At 38.4% G+C, this 21,188-nt stretch overlaps 1 protein-coding gene across 1 annotated transcript in view; it reads left to right on the top strand.

Moving 5' to 3' along the window:
- The window catches only part of XKR4 (XK related 4), an 85,009-nt gene extending 67,604 nt beyond the window's left edge, over positions 1 to 17,405 (top strand). The window contains exon 2 of the mRNA XM_009289338.2: positions 16,459 to 17,405. Within this exon, the coding sequence (XP_009287613.1) occupies positions 16,459 to 17,405 (947 nt within the window). The remainder of the gene's footprint in view (positions 1 to 16,458) is intronic.
- The last annotated feature ends 3,783 nt before the right edge of the window (positions 17,406 to 21,188 follow it).

Raw genomic sequence — 21,188 nt, 5'->3', positions numbered from 1 at the left:
AGTCACACAAGCAGACCTTTTTCTTCAGTATGACATTTCATATTAAAATATGAAGCAGTTAATAAAACTAACACTTTCTTTAAAATTAACAGGAATATTAGTTTCCTATGAAATTCATTGCTGTAGGAGGATCTTTTAAAAACAAAACAAAACAAAACACCACAGTTGTTTAACAGGATTTTGAAAGAACTGGCTGTTTAAGGAAAGTGGAAGAGCTGACTTGGGGGGAAGGCCTGAAGAACAAGAAATAGGTACAACCTATCTGTGACTATGTACAGGCTGGACACCAGAGCAGTGCGTTGCTGGGACAGCCTGCTGCCGAGAGAAGTGAGCACAAGATGGTAGCTGTCTAGGTTTTATGGTGGACCACAACACATTCCTGAACCAGACAGCTATGGTCTCAATGCCCCGGTCATCAAGGAGTTGTATCTAAAAGCAGAGGCCTGGGCACCTTGCCCCAGTGCTGGGACGGCCATGGGGACCAGGGAGACAGCAGGTGAGATGGGCATGGGAAGGGAGGAGGCAGGGCTGCGAGTTTGGAGCACCTCTACAGAAAACACATATAGGAGCTGGGAAACCTGTGGAAAAGCAAGAAATATGAGGAGCATTGGGAAAAGAGTAGTTTGAAAACCTTGCAGATGAGGTGACAAAGAGGAAAGGGAGGTGTCTCAGGGAACACTTGGGAGGCAGGTGATGCTGAAGACTTCTAGGGGCAGAAACACTGGAAGAAAAAGATGCAGAACCAAAATGGATGGGATGTTTAAGCTATCGCGTATGGCAGTTATTTTATGAGAGGAGAAGGAAGCATTGAGTATCTGAGAAAGCATAAATTGACTCACAGTCTTGCACCTCGATAGACCTTACTTTTCAAAAACAGAATAAGGAAAATCTCTAAATAAGTTTGTACTCATATATTGTTCTAATCCTAAACAAAATAAAGTGTCTCTGTCTCCTGCCTCCCAAATCACGTTAAGATTGAAAAAAAATAATAATATTAATAATTTAAGTATATTAGGTTATTGCAAGAGTGTTGCATTTATTCCTAAGCTAGTATCAATGTCCATAATACGTTGTTCCAAAACAGTCCATAATAGTGACAGAAAAATGTTAAAATTCATTAGGGTAGAACCAGGCCATAAAGTGCTTAGAGTTCCAATTAAATACTAATATCTCACAATACAGCTTATTTTGGTATCCTAACATTAAAACTTGTAGAGACAATCTACATGCATACTGAATGGATTTCTGATTAATGTGAAACATTTTTTTCCCACCAGTGCCTGAGTGTTTGGGGAAAGTTATTTTGCATTTGCTTTAATAAGAACTGCAATTATAAAAAAAGTTTTTGCCTATTTACTTCATCTGTCTGTGGAAGATAGCTTACGCAAATAGAGCATGACACCTTTTTTTGCTATAACTGGGAATGTGAACTCTTTGAAGCATATTTCCATATTACCTTTCAAATCTTGAAATGTGATATTTGTCATGGTATTGGTTTTGATTCTTTGTTAGTGTATTTGTGGCATGGCTCAGAGGGCTTTCTATGAACCCTGTTTTCTGAGGAATAGCTATGTTTTTAATTGACTGAGAGGCACAAGTTATCTAAATGTAGTAGTAGCAGGGATAAGCTTCTTTTCTGCAGGCTGAATGAGGAGTCATTCACTGTTGCACATCCAGACAACTACCAAAGTTGAAGGGAAATAGCATATTCCTCACCCCACCCGCCTGCAATCATGGGCACATGCTCTACCCTGATTCCTCTCCAAATCAGGATGATTAAGGTGGACCAGAGTGGAGGCATTTTGTTGGTGTGATGTATTCACGAATAGGTTTAGAGCTACTGCTTCTGAGCTTTTATCAGTTGTTGCTGCTGCTCCTGTTGTTGAGAAAAGATCGGATTTTTATACTGAAATGTTTAGTGTTGTTAGGTTACTAGTGTAGATTGAATGCTTTGCTATTGTTATTCTGTTTGTAAAAATGTGCCAGTGATGGGAATTGATAACTTCTTGATCATCTTCAGTGCCAGAAAAAATGCCTTGCTAATTTGCTGTCACACCATATCTACAAACCAATAAATCAAATAAATATTAGGTATGCAGCTGACTGCCACTTCCCCCTTTGTGTCTGCAGAGAACCTGATTTAAAGTCACACTGCTGTAAAACGAATACCCATTTCTTTACTCTTTGAGGTAGATGCTCAGTAATGTCTAAAACATAATCTAAGTCTCTGAGTTCCAGTTATGCAGCCCTCTTTGAGTTCTATTTCCAGCCTGAACTATACTGTCTCCAGCTTGGAGGACCCTGTTCCAGATGTCTATAGACACTGAAACATTAATTTTTAACAAAATATTGGAGAAGCAGGTGAATTCCAGAAAAGCAGAATGCCTATTAATATAATTTCATAGGTCCTTCAAGCAGCAAAAGTAATGAAGCCTTATTTACCACTGGCTTCTTTCTGTCCCTACTGTAGGAATAAACACATAATGTCCTCATAGCCTTCTCACACAGTGTCTCCAGCTCCTACCCTGCCCTTAACCATTGCCCTCAAAATATCTCCAGTTTTTCCTCAGATCCCCTGGATTGCCACCTGTACTGTTCACTCCCTGCCTTGTTCCCAGTTCTCTCTCATGACTCTGGGTTTGGATGGGTAAGAGGCAATATCTGCTGGGGTTAGCTCAAAGTTCTATCTATGTGGATTTGCCAGCTGCAAGGAACATATTTATTCACTTACTAATTGGCCCCTGGCTCTTGGAATAAAAATGCCTGAAGTCTGCTTTCCTTTCATTGGGAAGACTTCTTTGGACCCTTCTCTAGCTGCCGTTTTCCCTGAACTTTACAGAACTTGGTATCTTTGAGACATCTATTTCTGTGTCGAATTCTGTTGACATCACTTGATCATTCTTAAAAATTACCACAGAGCAGACTGATGTGCAGATGCATAAAGAAACAAGTCTTAAAATGATAAAAGAAAAGGTGCACAGAGCTAAAAAATAAGTATAGATTAGCCTGACATTAATTCAGTATAGTAGAAAGGTTAACTGCGTACTCAGCTAACAAAGAATTAGAGGCTAGGTAGTAGAACTCTGCAAACAATTGTTTCATGAATGTTAGGTCTTGTTACCCAGGCCTGTTATCTTTCATTGACAAGCTTACGAGTTAGAATGGTGACAGCAACTATAATGAAGAATGTATTTATTTCTTTTTAAGTTCATGGGACTTAAAATCATATGAGATCTTGAAGTAGGAGTGAGTAGGGCTCACATTAAGTGAACTAAAAGCTGTCTTCTAGATGGATATGAAAATTAGGAAAGAATGAGTGAGGAAATGCTTAGCAGCACCTACCAAACACTTGCCCTTGCTCTCATCTTGTTTGATAGTACTATGAATGATGATATGTAATATTTGCTGGCTGGGTTTCCAGTGACTGGTTAAGTTTTCCCAGGCTTTGCACAGAGATGTGAGGGTAGTTAATAGTGCGTAGGACAGGTTACCATCACAGGTTGATCTGAATCATTTGGTCAAAATTATCAAATCCAACTAATTATGTTTTAATACAGAAAAGTGTATTTGGGAATCAGAAACACAGATTGTCTCTGTCTTAAAAAACAGTAATTCAGAAGATGACACAGCAGTCAGTGGAGAGAAGAGCTTTTTTGTGAGACCTCAGTGTCAAGTTGTGGCTTCAAGCCTTATTTTGATCCATGGGTGTAGAATGAAGATACACAACCGACACACACCACTGTGAACACCACCAATAAGATCATTGTTAAAAGCCTGTGCCCTGTTCTGTGACTCACACCTCCTGGAGGATGGAGATACTGAAAGAAATTCAAAGGAGGGGAATAAAATAGTCCCAGAGGCCATTGATCAACCATTTGGATATAAGACTTTAAGGGACTGATCAGCCCAGAATATTGGGAAAACGTTGAAGTAATTCGATCATCCTCTATGGGTACTTGTACATGAAAAAAATGTTTGATGGCAGAAGCCAGGGAAGCTTTTTCAATCTTCTAGACAAGTACCAGAAACTGAAATTAGATTAATTTAATCTTGCAATGAGGTGCAATTTTTTGGCACAAACCACATATAAATATTGAAAAAGCTTTTCAGAGGAAATGTTGAGTCATTATTGGAATCTTCAAATTGTGCCAGTTTATCTGTCTGTATGTAGTATATAAATCTAAATATACTGTACCTATAAAGTGTAGACAGATACATAATATTTACCTATGTATATCGTGTGGACATATTCTAGATATATCAGAGATAGGTAGAGATACAGTTGTAGACCTTCCTTACTGATAACAAATGGCTTTATAACTAATATTGAAGACAAAGATATAAACATGACATCTAAAATAATCCAAAGCTGGGCATGAGGTAGAACCAGAATTAATCTCCAGACTTCCCAGAATACGCTGAATATTCTTCCAATCGGTTACTTAGACTTTGCTTCAATTTACATCATTGTCACAGTAGGTGAAAATATGGATTTTCTTTTGGGAGGGGGGAGAGGAGGTTAGTGATTGCTTTTCCACTAACAGAAAAATAAGTCTATTTAATGAATTATTGTGAAAATGTATTTGAAGTTTTTCAAAGTGAAAGAAACATAACAAAGAGTGAGAACTGTAATGTTTCAGTTTGATCCAGAGGAAACTTAAATAGCATCATGTACCAGACAAAGCTAACAGCTCCAGTTTTCCCTCTGCTAAGAGGGATTGCACAAATGCTAAATCGATTTCCTTTTCAGAGTGATACTAATTGCCTTTTGTCCCTGAGCACCGCATCAGGCATTATCCTCAGCATCTCTTCAGAGCTGAAATGCTTAGAGAAGCTTAAAAGGCAAACACAGAAAAATGCTATATATATAAAATATTTCTTAGACAAATTGTGTCAAATAAGGTACTAACTTCAGAATGACTTTAATGTGCAAGTGGGAGAAATATCAGTTGCTTAATGAGGCTGAAATTTATCCCCTTTCAGAAAGCAAATACAAGCCTATGAACCACTGAAAGCCGACCCTAAACTTCTGGCTTCAGGAGTTTTAAGGGGAGTAATGGCCCCATGCTATCTTTCTGCATAGAGTCAGTGTTTCATTGCCGGTGACCTGGTCCCATGCTATTGATTTGTAATAAGACTTAGTATAAGGTATTTGGGATATTTTTCATGCCAAAACATGTCTTGGCTTCTAGTCTTCTCTATGTTGGATGCTGGCCACTGCTAGTGCAATATCTGAAAAAAAAAAAAAAAATCTCTGGTGTATTTGAAATACTGATTTAGCCTTTCCTCTTCCAAATCCTCAACAGACATTTCTAGAGCCAGTGTGATACTGCTATGTGTATTTTATGATATTCAGTATCTCTTGAAAAAAATACTTAGAAGAGATAGTTTGGATCCGCCAGATACTATTTCTGATACATTCCACCATATTGCAGCCAGGGTGGTCATTTCAAGCTGTTTTGCTTGTGGGATGCTGGTGGAAAACATAATCAGAAAGCTTGGTTAATACTAAGAACATACATCTTTCACCAGCTCATTTCAGGCTTAGGAAAATTGTCTTCAGATATTTAAAATTTGTTTTAAAGTTGCTTTGTCCATGCTCTTGACATTTCTATGGATATTCATTTAGCCACACAGATGATTAAGAGCCTTAGAGCTATCAGGAATAATGATTTAAGCCCTCATTCTGAGGGCTATATATGATGGGACTTTCAAAGTCCACGTCTCCTTTTCCAGTGTTTAGTCTTTACATAAGTGGACACATGTATGTTCTATTAATTTAAAAACAACTGCTTGGAAATACCACTAACCATCAAGTCTTCTTTGTAGATTATACCTTGATCTCTAGTATCATTGCATATTGAGAAGGGAAGGAGAGATCCTCCCCCCAAAAAAAAAGAAAGAATGAAAGAAAGAGAAAAACATATCTCTAAGGATGTCCTGACATTACGCTATTCCAAAGGTACTGAAGGCTTCTAAGTGAAAAATTGATGTCCTGGAAACTTTTGCTTTTAAAATTCTGAAGATCTCTGAAATGTTACGCTGAAGTTGTTTGAACTCTACAGAACTTCAGCCAAATCAGTGGCTGAAAACCAAAGGTAAAGTCAGACTGGAAAAAAATGTACATTTTTAAAGTGAAGGTAAATATTCCTTGGAAGGATGTTTTCTCCCTTGTTTGAAATGTTTGAATTCTTATGTGCCTGTTTTAACACAAGTATGGGATTCACTCAGTCTGCATGAGGCAAAGCTCTGTGCCTTATATTGTACACTGACTGATTGTTATCATTCTATCTCACTTTAAATGTATTTTTACATCCGTGAAACACATCACTGAAGTACTGAATTTTGTGCATGTTTCACTAAAAAAAAAGAGAAGATAGTCAATTTGTTGTGACGAAGTTAAATTGAAACAAACAACTGTTGAGATATTCTTCCTTTTTCCAGAATTTATACTTTTCTCTACAGACATAGAAAAACTGTTATTGTAGTAACATTCCAGTCCTCTCGAGTATTAGGTGCATTCTGCTCCCACATCATCTAATTAAATCTCAGGAAATTATGTGGCAGCTTTGACATTCCCAGACATCCATTCTTTGAGCTGGCCAGTGCCTTGTAGGGTCTCAGCAAGTAGCAGGACACATTTCAGAGGAGAGTTTACAGAAGTTTGAGGTATGATTCCACGTATCCCTGTGCAAGGAAGTCTTTTTCTTGAATAGTCCTGGAAGGAGCAGATACAGCCTGGCCCCTGAAGCCTGAATGTTGCTTTTTAATGACCACATGTATGGTTTGTGCATGCAAAAATATATTGCAGTGAGATCATTGGATATGGTGGATTGACCTGCAGTCTGCAGCCAGACGCCCATCCAGCTGCTCACTTACTCCACCTCCTCAACAGCACAGGGGGAGAAAATAGGATGACAAACTATGTGGGCTGGAGCAAAGACAGGGAGATCCCTTACTAATTACCATCACGGGCAAAACAGACTCGACCTGTAGAGAATTAATTTAATTTATTGCCAGTTAAAATAGATGTGGATAGTGAGAAACAAAGACAAATTAAAACAACACCTTCCCCCCTGCATCCACTTTTTACCAGCCTCAACTTCATTCCTTCATTCCTGATCCTTCTACCTCCTCCCCCTCAGTGGCGCAGGATGATGGGGAATGGGGGGTTGTGGTCAGTCCATAACACTTTGTCTCTCCTGTTCCTTCCTCCTCACACTTTCCCTGTGCTCCAGCATGGAGTCCCTCCCACGGGATACAGTTCCTTCAGGATAAACCTGCTCCAGTGTGGGCTGTCGACAGGCTGCAGTTTCCTTCAAGAAATATCCACGGGCTGCAAGGTGGATATCTGCTCCACCGTGGTCCTTCACAGGCTGCAGGGAAATACCTGTTCCACCATGGTCCTCTTCCACCGGCACCTGAAGCACCTCCTCCTCCTCTTTCTTCTCTCACCCTGGTGCTTACACTGCTCTTCTTCCTTTCTTCTTTTGCCCCCTCCTCTGCCTATCAGGCGTTTTTGCCCTTTCTTAAATATGTTTTCCCAGAGGCGCCACGATCTTGGCTGACGGGCTCAGCTGCGGCCTGCAGTGGCTCAGTTGGAGCTGGCTGGAACCGGCTGGAACCGGCTGTGTCCGGCATAGGGCAGCCCCTGGCCTCTCCTCACAGAGGCCGCCCCGTGTGTCCCACCTGCCTGCTGCCAGCACCTGGGCACTAACACCCAGTACATTAGAAAACACTTTTATGCAGAATTGATTAGGAAACCAATGCTGTTTCTAGCACCACCATGTTTTCACTTTAATGGATGAGTTTCCAAATCATGGACTTTTTTAGTTCTGGCTTTTGTATTGTTGCTTTGAGAGCTGTTATTCTGAAGTTTTACTTTCCTGCCGTCTTTTGATGTACGGGCTCAGTGCATACCCGCAGCGGCCCCGAGCCAGCTGCCAGGGTCTGGCAGGCCCCTGCCCTGTGGACTGGGAAGGACGGCATACAGTCCTTGGGACAGGTGGTCACAGTGACTGTGTGAAAGAAACAAGTACTAATACTAAGTTTCTCCCTATTCATTCCCGTACACTGTTGTAGACTAAATACAATGTCTTTTTTTAAAAAATATTTGCATATTCCTAAAGAAAAACTGTATTTTGTTTTCATAAAAGACTGGAATAATCTAAATGGCATTTACAGTGTACATTTTTTTTTTCACTTGATGAATATTTTTCCAAAGTGTTTCAAATAAAAGAATTCCAGTCGATCTTGTTAGCAGCCATGGAGTGAAAATCTGTGTGGCTGGTTCCTCCAAATCAGTGGAATATACCAAGAGAAACTTTGTTCAGAAGTTGCATAAGCAAAAGTATATCAAAGCTCAACAGAAAAATAAAGGTAAAATCACAGAAATTTGGATCAACAGAAAGGTGTTTCCTCAAAACTTATGTTTTAACAGGATTTTTTATGTCTAGTAGACTACAACTTTTTCTCTTTCTCCTGTTGGGCCGCAGGGAGAAGTGCTTCTGCTTCTGCCGTTGCCTTTATGGAAGGTGTCCATATGTGCAGTGCATTGGGACGAGCAGTGCAGATGGAGCCTTCTCCCATAGATGGTGCCCTATCTTTAGCTTAGCATTATGTTATCATGATGTTGTTTCTCCTCAAGAGGTAATGGCAGAGGTTTTGTTCTGCTTGGAGTTGCTGCAGTCTCCAGATAATCCCTTGATTACTACAAGCTACTTGCAGCAACCTCAAGACATCAAAAGCACTTTTTGCCAAAAAGAAATGTACAAATCATGGAAATGAGCCTGGAGTCAGTGGGTATGTTTATGCTGTACATACTTCACTGGAATATAAAGATACCAAATTACCTAACAGGCAAGGAGTCTAGCTGTGAAAGTACAGAAGTCTAAGTTTAGCTTCCTAACAGGAGAAATGATCTCATGCTGTCTTGCCAAGACTGGCAGCATACAGACTGCATGACATACATGAGTACCTGATGGTTGTCACTGCCTGTGAAGGACTGGACTTGATTAGTGGCTAATAAGGACTCCTGAATTGTAATTTATAAATATAACACGTCTTTAGAAGAACAAGAAACTAACAAATACTAGGAAAATGTACTTCTGAGAGAGGAGAAGAGGTCACCAGGATAGTGACTCAGCTAGTAACTGGCCTTAGCTAGCGTATTCTGGCAGTGTGACTTCAGTTCAAGTATCTTAAAGAGTCAATTACTTTTACAGATTGATGAAAAGGTAGCAGAGCTTTTGGATGTTGTGTCCCAAAACCTTTTCATCATTAGCTGTCTGTGGAGAAAGAGAGGCCTGAATTACTGTCTCTTGAAAGACAGGAGAGGTCCAACTTTTATGGTTCTTGTGGTCCCTGCATGCTAAGTTGACTTTCTTTATCTGTAGTAGATTTTATTCATAGTTTCCAAAAGAACTGAGATACTAACAACAAAATTTGGGTAAAAGACTTAGTTTGGATTTGAGGGAGAGGCAAAGGGAAACTGTTCTTGATGTTAGCTTGAAATAAAATTATGACCATCATTCAGCTGTAGACCTGTTTAGACCTATGACCAGGATTGCTGCTCAGCAGAAGCATCTCAACAGTATGTCTAACAGTTAGATTTGCTAAGGTGGATATGACCTTGAGTGCAGCAAGAAGCAAATCATTAGGCAGGTGTCTGGTACAGGCCCTAAGAATCTGCTAAAGGTATGTACAATAAGCCAAACTTTTGTCAGTTGACTTTGGTGCTCTACACAGAGTCCAAACCACCGCTGGAAAAAATTTAGGAGTAGGTAAAATGAGTAGGGTTGAAAGTAACATTTAATATATATAATGTTTCTAGACTTCCAGGGCAAAGGTAAGTTGTTGTGGAGAGCCAAATTAAAGAAACAGCTGGAAGTTGTCTCACCAGAAGTATCTATAGAAAGCAGCTGAAAGGAATCATGGGAGAAATTATTCCTATATATGCTAGCATGTTCTCTAAGCATTACATAACACTTAGGAGAAGTAATGTCAAGCATAAATCTGACTTACATTTCAACAAGGAATGGTTTCTGTCATCCCTTACGCTGCACTACCCCACCCCAGTAGGCAGTGGGAGAAAGTTAAGCTGAATGTTGGCAGATGAGCTGATGAAACCATCTATATTTCCTTGAATATCCCCTTGTGAATGCAGCCTGTGGCAAACACTGGAAATATGAACTACTAGAGACGCATCCCACTCCCATGTTTGTGGGTAATGAACAGTCTAAGCAAAACTACAGAAGTGGAATATTTCAGTAGGTTGCCTTTTCTATCTGGGCACGATCAGATCTAGTGGCCCCTAAGAAAGAAAAAAAAAAGTCCCTTTCTGACCTCAAGCAGCTTATTTCAATTGCACAGAAAGCCTTTGACTATGATTTAGGACAGCTAATGTAAGACAAACTTGCTGATGTGGGAAAGTAATAGGATTATCTTGGCAACATGCTTATGGAGAATGACCCTGGACAGCAAGGCCGCAAACCTTGGAGTACAGAAAAGTATGTTAAGATCAGTGTACAGCATATTTTAGGGGGTTGGACCTGGCTGCAGACATTAAGTTAGTGGTGCTTCCCTCTTCTGATAAAAGAAATGTGCCAGCAAACACTGTGTCAGCAAGGATCCTTGTACATGAAATGTCCCTGACTATGAAACCTGATGACAGACGCTTAAGGCTGTAAGGACAGATTCCAGTACGGATACTTCAGTACAGTGTTACAGCTTACCCCAGCAGGCTACATCTGCAGTCATCAAGGAAGGAAATAACCCAGGTGAGGGCAAGAGTTTATATTGTTATCCCTTTAGATAATAGGAAAGCATAAAAAAGTAAGCTTCATCTTTAGGTTTCATCTCACAGTATTGGTGAGGGAATGAGACCCACGAGCATGAAACACATATTGAGAACCTGGACACACAGCCCCTGATATGATCAAAAGCTGCCCCTGAAGCATGCAAAACGTCCTGTGTATGAAACCACATGTGGAAGCACGATGTGTATACCATGTCATACATTGCCATACTAGTGTATAGGAATAAAAGAATTAGTGCAGAAACCCATAAACTATTGTCAAGCCTCCACATGAACGTCAAGCTTGTGGCAATACTTGCAGAGCAGCATGGCAAAAGCTGTGTAAATATAGCAAGCCAGTTTCTGAAGCTGGAGGATGCAGTCATGATATACAGTTTCCTACAGCATTAAGGCCTTAAGGGGGACTATGAATGTTAGACATCCTTGGCTTTGGTTCAGAGAAGTACCTGGAAGCTTGGATACATATAATGTCACTTCTTCAGCTGGGTAGGAAGCTCGTAAAAATAGGCTTTCTTAAAAAGTGTTTCATGATCCCAGATCCCAGGCAATGTTGTCATGCCCATATGTCCTGCTGCGTTTGGTATTCCTGCTTTTACATGAATTTACTCCTGGAAATGATGAGTACAAGTTTAAAAAGGAAGGATGAAGCAGAGACAGAAGCCTTGGCAGCAGTTTGATTTCTGAAATCAGGTTGGTTGCTCCAATGTCAAGGAGCACTTTCTCTGATCAGTTCATTCATTTGTAGGGTTTTCAGCCGACCTGAGGTGTTCTGTACTTATTCTGTATAGGATCTATGGACTGATGTGATTAGAAAAAAAGTAGTTTATGGACCTGAATATGCCTTTACTCTCTCAAGTACAAATCAGGAGTAAGATAAAATTAGTGCGAGAATGAGACCCATATTTTTTCAGTTACACCCCAATCAAGATTATATTGTGGGAGTGGGAGAAAAATACAAACTAGTAAATCATATATGCTGCTTAGACATTGAATTGCTTTCCTCAAAGTTAAATAAATTGTGCGTGTTTGGGAGAACCATAATGCAAAGGCAGAGGTGTCAGCAGGATACAATTAAGTTGTGAATTGCCAAGCAGAGATGTAATACGGAAAACCCTTATCTGTTGTGAGCAATTCTATTTAGATTACTCATGAACATTTCAGTCAAACTTCTCACAAGTACCATTGAGGAGAACTTCATTGGCTCTCCTGTAGCTATTTCAGCTTGCTTCCCTGAAATAATATTACATTTGTGAATGTATCCATTTCTGTATATATTCTCTTTTCCCTCATATATGTTTGCTTTCACTTGTGAATCTCATGTTCGTGTTTTTTTTATCTTGTCTTTAATGAGCTGTAGCTCGTTGCAGTGTATTATGTATTATATTTAAAATACCAGTGCAGATATGCCACGCTCTATTAAATGCAAGAACATCTCTTATATATGGAGAAATGAATCATTTCCAGGGAAGGAAGTTAAAATTATAATTCAACCAAGGCAATTCTGTTCTTTGTTTTCAGACAGGAAGTGCACTATCTTAAGGACATCTGAATCTCATCTGTAATTACAAAGTTGTCATTCCTTTATACAAATAATATAATTAAGTAATGCAAACCGTTAACAGAATAAAAGAGGTTAAATTGCCTTTTTTCACTCAAAACAGTTTCTAACTAGTTCCTGACAGAAAGTTGTCCTAATACAATGCCTTATTGGCTAGTCTCACTATTGAGACTATTGTCGATGGGCTAAGCTACGAAGGCTGGAGGTGGGTGGGTACACTCCCGACTAGTCGCTATTCAGAGATTTTGGGTGTCCATTTTAGAAACAAACAAAAGTATCATTTGCCTGATGCAATATGTGAAGTGATCTTTTTCCTGTGCAAAGCCTGTGTTTCTTCCTCTTCAGGACAGAACTTTAGAGACCAAATCATATACTGCAGAAAATATTTGAAGGTTCAGCTTTAGAAAAGGAAGAAACAGGAACATGCTTTCATGTTTCCCAAGGCCATTTTATAGAATTCCTGCTTTCCTGGACTGTTACAGACAACAGTCTGTAACAGATGACCATATCGTTTCTTGAGTATATATTCACTGAGAATGGCTAGTTAATCTTGATTTCCAAGATCAAGACCCTAAATACAAGACTCTTGTATACAAGGCTGTCAAATACACCAGAAAGCTGCTGCGGTGCCCGAAGAGTCAGTGCGGAGGCTGCAGCTGAGCAAGCGGGAAAGCTGGTGCTTGTTCTTCATGAACGGTGGCTCCACAGATCATGGTCCAATCGTCTCTGTTCACTTCTGAATGGCAAATAAGCCTTCCTGACTGCAGAAGTTAAACCACCTGCGTTGTTACAAATTATTTGTTTTCCCTCAGGTCTATAGGACATTCTATTCTTTTTTCCTGGTGCCATACTAGTGCCTTTAAAGTTTTGTTTTGCTAGTAATAGAAATTTTTTTTAGTTCTTCTTTTGAAATATGGATAAAGAGGTTTCTACGAGCACATACTCAGCAAATGCATCGATATGTTCTAATTAATGAATTAGCCATTCAGTACTACAATAATTCACTTTATCTCTAACCATTCCCAGTGAATTATTTAAATAGTGACATTTCTTCATTAGCAAACTGCCATTTGCATCACTTTTACATTATTGCTCTCATTATTAATTATACTTTTAATAATTCTTTAGTGCTTGGTCTCATCAATAAGGAAAAATGGATGGTGCCAATGGAGCATTTAGCCTTATCTCAATTCTGTATCCCTAACACCATTGCCAATAGCACAAGAGTAGATACATAATGCTTTAACTGGCAGTCCTTCCCTTTTGTATATTCCCTTGTCTCCTTTTCTCTCCCGTATGCCAGTATCCCTGAGTTTGTTCTGTAAAAGCAAAGGATGTTTCTGTATTAATGACTATTTAAATAACAGAATTACATTGCTGCTGTACTTGCTTCTTTCCGTCCCAGACAATGACTATGAATTAATTAGCATTAGAACATTGGAAATTCCTATGAATTTTAACATTTTATTTGGAACAGTCTGTGTGCATTATTGAATGATTTTACACCTCCTAATGCAAAACTGATGCTATCTCTACAAACCTCTGGGGGAGTGTGTGAGGTCATTACAGTTAGATTTGCAAAGAAAATACATGGATTTCTCTCTCACATTATTCTTTCCTGTGCTGATAATGCTATTTTTGAGCTCTTGCTCAAAGTGGCTCATTTGTATTGAAAGATTCTCTTATCCTTTATCCTATTCATCTGCCTTTCCAAACTTTTCATTTCATAAGGGAAATGAACTGTGTTTTTTCAATACTTAAAACATTCTTACAGGAAAATGAGATCTTACGTTTTCAGCTGTTGGTGTTGTCTCCAGAGGCAGTGGTCACTGAAAGGCAGCCTAGCGTGAAAAGCAAATATACATGTCAGAAATGAAAATAACAATTTATACCATGTCTCCTTCCTGTCTTCATTGTTGATAGTTTATTCCCTCCATGAAGGAGGATTCCAGAAGTAACGTTGCTGTTTTGGCCTCCGGGCATCTGTGTGGGAAGAAAAATGATGTTTTATTAAAAATTCTCCCTGGAATCCTAAGCTTGTTCTATATTTCTGCTGACTGTTTATTATTTTATTTTTAAAACAAAGGTTTTTTAAATTCATGGATTCATGGGAGCTCACAACGTAATTAGCACCCTGCCAGTGACTGAGGGAGAAACACTGACAAACACAGTCCCTCCTGAAAGCAATGAATCCCTCTGTACTACCTACTGAGCAAAATCTTAGTTTGTTAAGCCAGGTGGATTGCTTAAATAGATTTTTTTTCCTTCAGAATCAGGTATTACATCCATAACCTACATTTTTCTTTTTTAAAATAAACTTCTTTTTCAAAAGTGAATAGCAACATGTATTTAGGCTTAAACTTACCACTCTGTATTAACAAAATTTGCATAGAATTTATAATATGTAAGATTCTTGATGATTAGGTTCTAAAGAAAGCTATTGAACAGAGAAGAAAAATACTGTCTATGCATCCAGAACCAAAGGTTGTTGAAATGATTAAACAGCTGTTAACAGCAGACAAAAGAAATGTTTTCTTCATTTCAGTCTGATTTACTTCAATAACTAGTTCAAAGTTAAGGAACTGCTTAGAAATAGAGTAAGCCGAAGCATCATTATCTTTAAATGGTCTATGAATAAATTCTCAGTCTGGGATGCTGAGACGTATGAATTCATTCATTAACTGTATATAAAATTTGCTTTGGTAATAAACCAGTTTTACGTATAAAATGTTTGATACATTTTTCCTCTGTATACAACATATTTATTGCAATTTTATTTAGATAATAAATACACTAAAAAGGCCAGGTTTTTGCATTTCAATTGAATTCCCATTTCCATCCAAAGCAGCTTGATACAAGTGGTAAGTAAATAAAAATTAATCATCTGTAAAGAAGAATTATCATTCATTTCTAACAGAATGCTATGTAAGCGTTAAGCATTTGAATAATTATGCTGAACTATATCACTTCTTAAATGGGAATGTAAGGCATTTTTCTGGTAGTGTATGGAAGTAACAGATTAGTTTAAAACCTAGATTCAGTTGCAAAGCAACTTTTTTTTTAAGTTTACCTACCAACAACAATCAAACTCACTTGAGGAAAAAAGAATAATACACATTCAAAATAAGCATAGAAAGGTTTTTTTAAAAATTTGTTTTATGGTTTTCATATCTTCTAGTGAATATGAATTATTTTCACAAAAATAATGTTTGAAAATCTCATAAGAAATAATTTTATATTGAATTCTTTTTGTGAGAAATATTTGACAGGTTTTCCAGAAATATTATAGTTCAGGGCCTTATAAATAGGCAATTCTGCGCTATATGGGAGACAGAATGGCGATACGAACAAACTCCCTACCTTAGGAGCATCTATACTCAGAATTTTAATTCAGTAGAAAATTGCAACATTTCTAAAATTAATTGAATTTCCAACTGGAAGAAAATGGAGTTTTGACATTTTCTACTTACTAAAATTCTGTTTAAAAGCGGTGGAAATATCAAAATAGGCAATACTTTTCCCTCAGTAAGAGTAAAGCAGTTAAACTTTGATGTAACAAGAGTTACATTAATTTATTTTAAAAAGGTAGATTTATGCTTACATTGTTATTGATTTAGTTTATATGTACATGATGCCAGTATTTTAATTAGAAAGACTTGGTTGCTTTATATTAGGCTTCTTTAATGGCTTATCAATATCAGAAAATTCATATTCTTTCTTTAAAACAATAACAACAGTGGGTCCTGTTAAATCACACAGCTGACAGAGACACCTATTCCCAACTTGCTGAAAGCTGTGAATTAAGGAATTCGTTTCAAACCTAAATTTGCTAGAGAAGCTTTTCAGAGTGTAGTTTGCTAGCCACTCTTGTTCGTGTGTATCCAACACGACAGCGTGCTTATAAGGGGAATGAAATCTCAGCAGTAGAGGTCCATTTCTCAGTGCTGACTGAGCTAAAGGAGAAGCAAGAGATTTTGTCATGTGAGTGGTGAAGAGCACATTTAAAGCAGCAAGGATCTCACCGGTTTCAACTAAGTGCTGATATACTAATTATGCCTTAACTGCATCTCCTGTTTCCTCCTAGGTCTTACTGCTGCAGCATCTCTTGTATCCCTGGCTTGGGCTTTGGCTTCCTACCAAAAGGCCCTCCGTGACTCCCGTGATGACAAGAAACCCATCAGTTATATGGCTGTTATAATCCAGTTTTGCTGGCATTTCTTCACAATTGCAGCAAGGGTTATTACTTTTGCTCTGTTTGCCTCGGTTTTCCAGCTGTACTTTGGGATCTTCATTGTGCTGCACTGGTGCATCATGACCTTCTGGATCGTCCACTGCGAGACAGAGTTTTGCATCACTAAATGGGAGGAGATAGTTTTCGACATGGTTGTTGGGATAATCTATATCTTCAGCTGGTTCAATGTCAAGGAAGGAAGGACACGCTGTAGGCTTTTCATTTACTATTTTGTGATCCTTTTAGAAAACACCGCCTTGAGTGCTCTCTGGTATCTGTACAAGGCCCCACCAATCTCTGATGCATTTGCCATACCAGCACTGTGTGTAGTGTTCAGCAGCTTTTTAACAGGCATTGTTTTTATGCTAATGTACTATGCCTTCTTTCACCCCAACGGACCAAGGTTTGGGCAGTCGCCAAGCTGTGCTTGTGAGGACCCTGCCGCTGCCTTCACCCTACCCCCAGAAGTGGCAACAAACACTCTACGGTCCATCTCCAACAACCGGAGTGTCACGAGCGAGCGGGATCAAAAATTCGCGGAGAGGGATGGGTGTGTGCCTGTGTTTCAGGTGAGACCCACCGCACCGTCCACACCTTCATCCCGGCCACCAAGGATTGAGGAGTCTGTCATTAAAATCGATCTGTTCAGGAACAGGTACCCAGCGTGGGAGAGACACGTGTTGGACAGGAGCCTGAGGAAGGCGATCTTAGCGTTTGAATGTTCCCCTGCTCCTCCACGGCTACAGTATAAAGATGATGCCCTTATCCAGGAGCGCTTGGAATATGAAACCACATTGTAAATGGAACAAAAACACAGCTTGAAGAAGCTCCGACATTACAGTCCAAATTAAGGGTTGACAGTAGGGCTGTAGGAATAACTAAACTGCGTACTACAAGTAGAGCAGCAAGCTGTAGTGTTCTTAGTCTGGCTATCATCATGATTATCATTTGATCCACTGTGTGCAGTCTATCTGCAGGACACTGATACAGCAGCGTCACCTGAAAGCCTCAAAAGAACCCAAACCCTGACCCACACATACAGATCAGTTACTTCAGCTGGGGAAACTCACCCACGACTCCGTGCTGCTATGAAACTCTGACTGCACAGTACTTACAATCAAACCAATAGGAAAGCTCTGACCAGAGCTTTCAACTTTAGCCAGTAGTGCATTTTATTTTAGAAATGAATGATTGATATTTGCATCAATGGCAAAAACAAACAAGAAAAACCTTTTCAAAAATAACAAAACTGTAGCACTCAATGTTGCTGTTATGAAAACTGTTTTCTGGGGAAAAAAATAGGAGCATAGTAGTCTTCAACACTCCCATAAATCAATGATTCAGGTTAGAGTAAGTTTGCAAAATAGTTCTTAACTAAAAAGATACATCATCATGTTTGTAAGGCTGTCAATGGAAAGTAAACTAAATTCTGATTAATTAGGTCATAAACATTAATACTACCAGAACTGTTTGTTTTCTGTGGAATTTCAAAGTCTTTTAAAATGCAATTTAAGTTCTTTATGTTACTTTCAACAGAAATCCTATGCAGCTCACTTCTGGTTTTCAGGAGAAATAAGGAGCTCTAGCACGTAGTGATGTAAATTAAATGATAATCATGATTCAGTGTTCAATTTGCAAAAATATATATATATGTGTAAAAGAACAGGGAAGTATAGTTTTCGTATTCTAAACTTTTTGGAGGACCCCATTCAGATATTTCGGAAGAAACTACGAGGAGATGAACACACTGAAACTTCTCTGTTTCAGGACTGAGAATGCATGATTCAGTGTGTGAATGTATGCAGGGGTGACAAGAGACTGTGACATGCCATACCCTTCTAGTGCCAAACATTGTATAACTGCAAGGTTGATATTGCCTGAGGGACAGATAACGAGTGGCACGAGCCCTACCAGAACAAGAAGCAGGAAAGACCAATCAAGTTCTCAACGTGTAGAGACAGCTCTGATTTTTCCCACCCAAGGTGAAAGTGATGTCTTTTAAAGGCTTTCAGCCACGTCTTAGTAAGTATATTCACCGAAGTATAATATAAGCAAGTTATGTGGAAGATCCTCTTCTGCCTGTTCAAGACTTGTGTCCAGATACGTCTAAAAATTACGTTGAATCTCTTGTAATAGAGTGCTTTTGCTGCAAGCTTTTGGGTTTTAAATACCTCCCTAAATCTAGTCAATGGTATCCTTCTTTATGTTAAAAGTATCCCCTGATGGTGCTTTCAGAAGCATTAAAGGTGCAAGTCAAAATTTGATAGTATTTTTTTTAAAGCTGGTGCAGAGTGAAAAACTCATGAATTATTTCAATATTTTTGTAAAGTAAAAATATGGTATAAAAAGGTTACTTTTTATAAACCTCAAATCTTTTAATACATTTCATTCTCTTTATAGCTTAGATTTTAAGAATTGGTCCATGAATTTTATCAACTGGCTTCTGCAGGTTGATATAAACCTGGTTTTCACACATTATGGATTTGTTTTGCAGTGAAATGCCATATGAAAGCCTACATGGGTACTTTTAGAATACTCTATAAACCGTGGATCCTGCTTCAAATGCGAGTGGCTTGTAAAGACGCCAAGCGATTCCATAAGAAACAATTTGCTGTAACTATTTCCATCCGTTTTAGGAGAGCGAAGCAGAACTGAAGAGTTACTGTTGTAAATGGCATCGTCAGGATGGAGAAGACCTGATGATTGGTATTGTAACCTTCACTGTCAGGTATATCCAGTGTAGTCACTGTTGTACATGCTGCTGGGTAAATTTCAGTCTTTCCTGTTATTAATATTTGTACTATGAAATGGCCGAGGTTACACAGCCTATGTTTATTTGTATGCGTTCAATTAGCCATTTTTAACGTTGACTTTTTTTATTAGTGAAACGTTCGATACCTGTTGTTCTTTGCTGGGGCAAGTTCCTCAAAACAAAACATCTGTGGAAGTGCAGGAATCTGCAAGTCAGAGGGAACTTTACACAGATCAGAAAACACCCGTGCTTCAAGGGTTTCTTAGGTATTTGCAAATTAAGCAGTGGCCAACTGCGTCTATAATAATTTTTTAAATAAAATAATTCTTTGATAGTCTAAACCTGAAGCTTTGTACAAAGTGATTGCCCTTCCCTCCATGGAGATATAGCTGATTATTTAGAGAAAAGCACTCATGTTTTGTCAGAAAATATACCACTGCAAGAACTGCTAAAAAAAGATTTTGGGAGCACATCCTTTGTCCTGTCAAATTCAGTAGGGCCTTCACTCCAGAATCAAACGCTAGGTCGCACAAGGAAATTGCTGCTTCTCTTTACAAACAAGGCAAATGGTAAACTTTGTAATCCAAGATGTGAGGGTTTCTTTTGGAAACAGTTCAATGTGTTTGCTGCTGCTTTAACAACTCAGAAATTTTAGCATGAGTGAGGCACAGCGGGCAGCGGTCTCGAGCCCTTTGGTCAGGGCTTACAGAATTGAAGAAACATTGCTTCGTACAGAATTTAAAGGGTTACGGTCTGGACCAGTGCTTGCATTCCAAGGTTTCTGAAGAAGGTTTGGGGTGAGTTTGTTTGATTTGCTCTTGTTTGGTTTTGGAAGGAAGGACACAGAGGCATTATTTATCCACGTGGTTTTTAATATCTGGCATTTACTTTCTTCACTCTCCCAGCATTTTTTATTTTTTTTAATAATGTTTGTAAATTTATCTTAAGCAAACCACTGTAAGGTCTGAGTGCACAGCGCCACACATAGCAGCACGTATACACAGCTTGTCTTCAGAATTCAATCTGGCTGTTTGAGGAAGGGGAAGAAGTCATTTTATACCAAGTCAAAATTTGCTTTCCAAAATCTTGCTCTGTTATGTTCATAATGTCAGTGATACTTGCACTGAGAACAGGATGGCCATTGAAATCTTCACACTCAGATGACTACATGGACAGTTTCTTAATTTGCTTTGCTGTGAACAGTCACATTAAAAACTGTGAGAATTTTTTATAAAAGTTGTCAAGATTAAACATAGTCCACGTTGAAATCCCATGATGGCCTTACAGAGAGTTAATAATCAATATGCACTATTCTTTTTACCACAGACAGTTTTAAGATCTATTAATAAAGTTCAATTAAGACAGCAATAGCAAAAAAAAAAATTGTAAAAAAATTTAACTTCTGCTTTTGAAATAATGAAAAAATCAGGTGTTTGAAATTTCCTTCCAGAATAACATACAAATTAAAAAATTCATAATTATATTCTGGTAAAGAAAAGCAATCACATCTCTTTGTTAGAAGTAAGAGTCATGTAAGCATTGTTCTAATGAATCAAACAAATTTGCCATCAGATTTAATAGTACTTATCTGGTTTAAAGACTTGGTCCTAAAATTCTGAGAGTTGTGAATTTGTGTGCTACAGAAAAGACAATTTAAGTAGCATTCACTACTCTAATTAGATAAAGGAGAGGTAATGAATACCCATGTTCATTCAGAAAACATATAAGAAAATGTAAGATAAACCTTTTGTCTTATTTTAAAAGAAATTTGTTCTATAGTAAGATAATCCTTTTTTAAAAAATGAATTCTTTAAAAATATGTGCAATACTT

Source organism: Aptenodytes forsteri, unplaced genomic scaffold (genome assembly GCF_000699145.1).
Source record: "Aptenodytes forsteri isolate BGI_AS27 unplaced genomic scaffold, ASM69914v1 Scaffold139, whole genome shotgun sequence".
NCBI classification, from domain to species: Eukaryota; Metazoa; Chordata; class Aves; order Sphenisciformes; family Spheniscidae; genus Aptenodytes; species Aptenodytes forsteri.
This window is presented reverse-complemented; position numbering and strand designations above follow the sequence as displayed.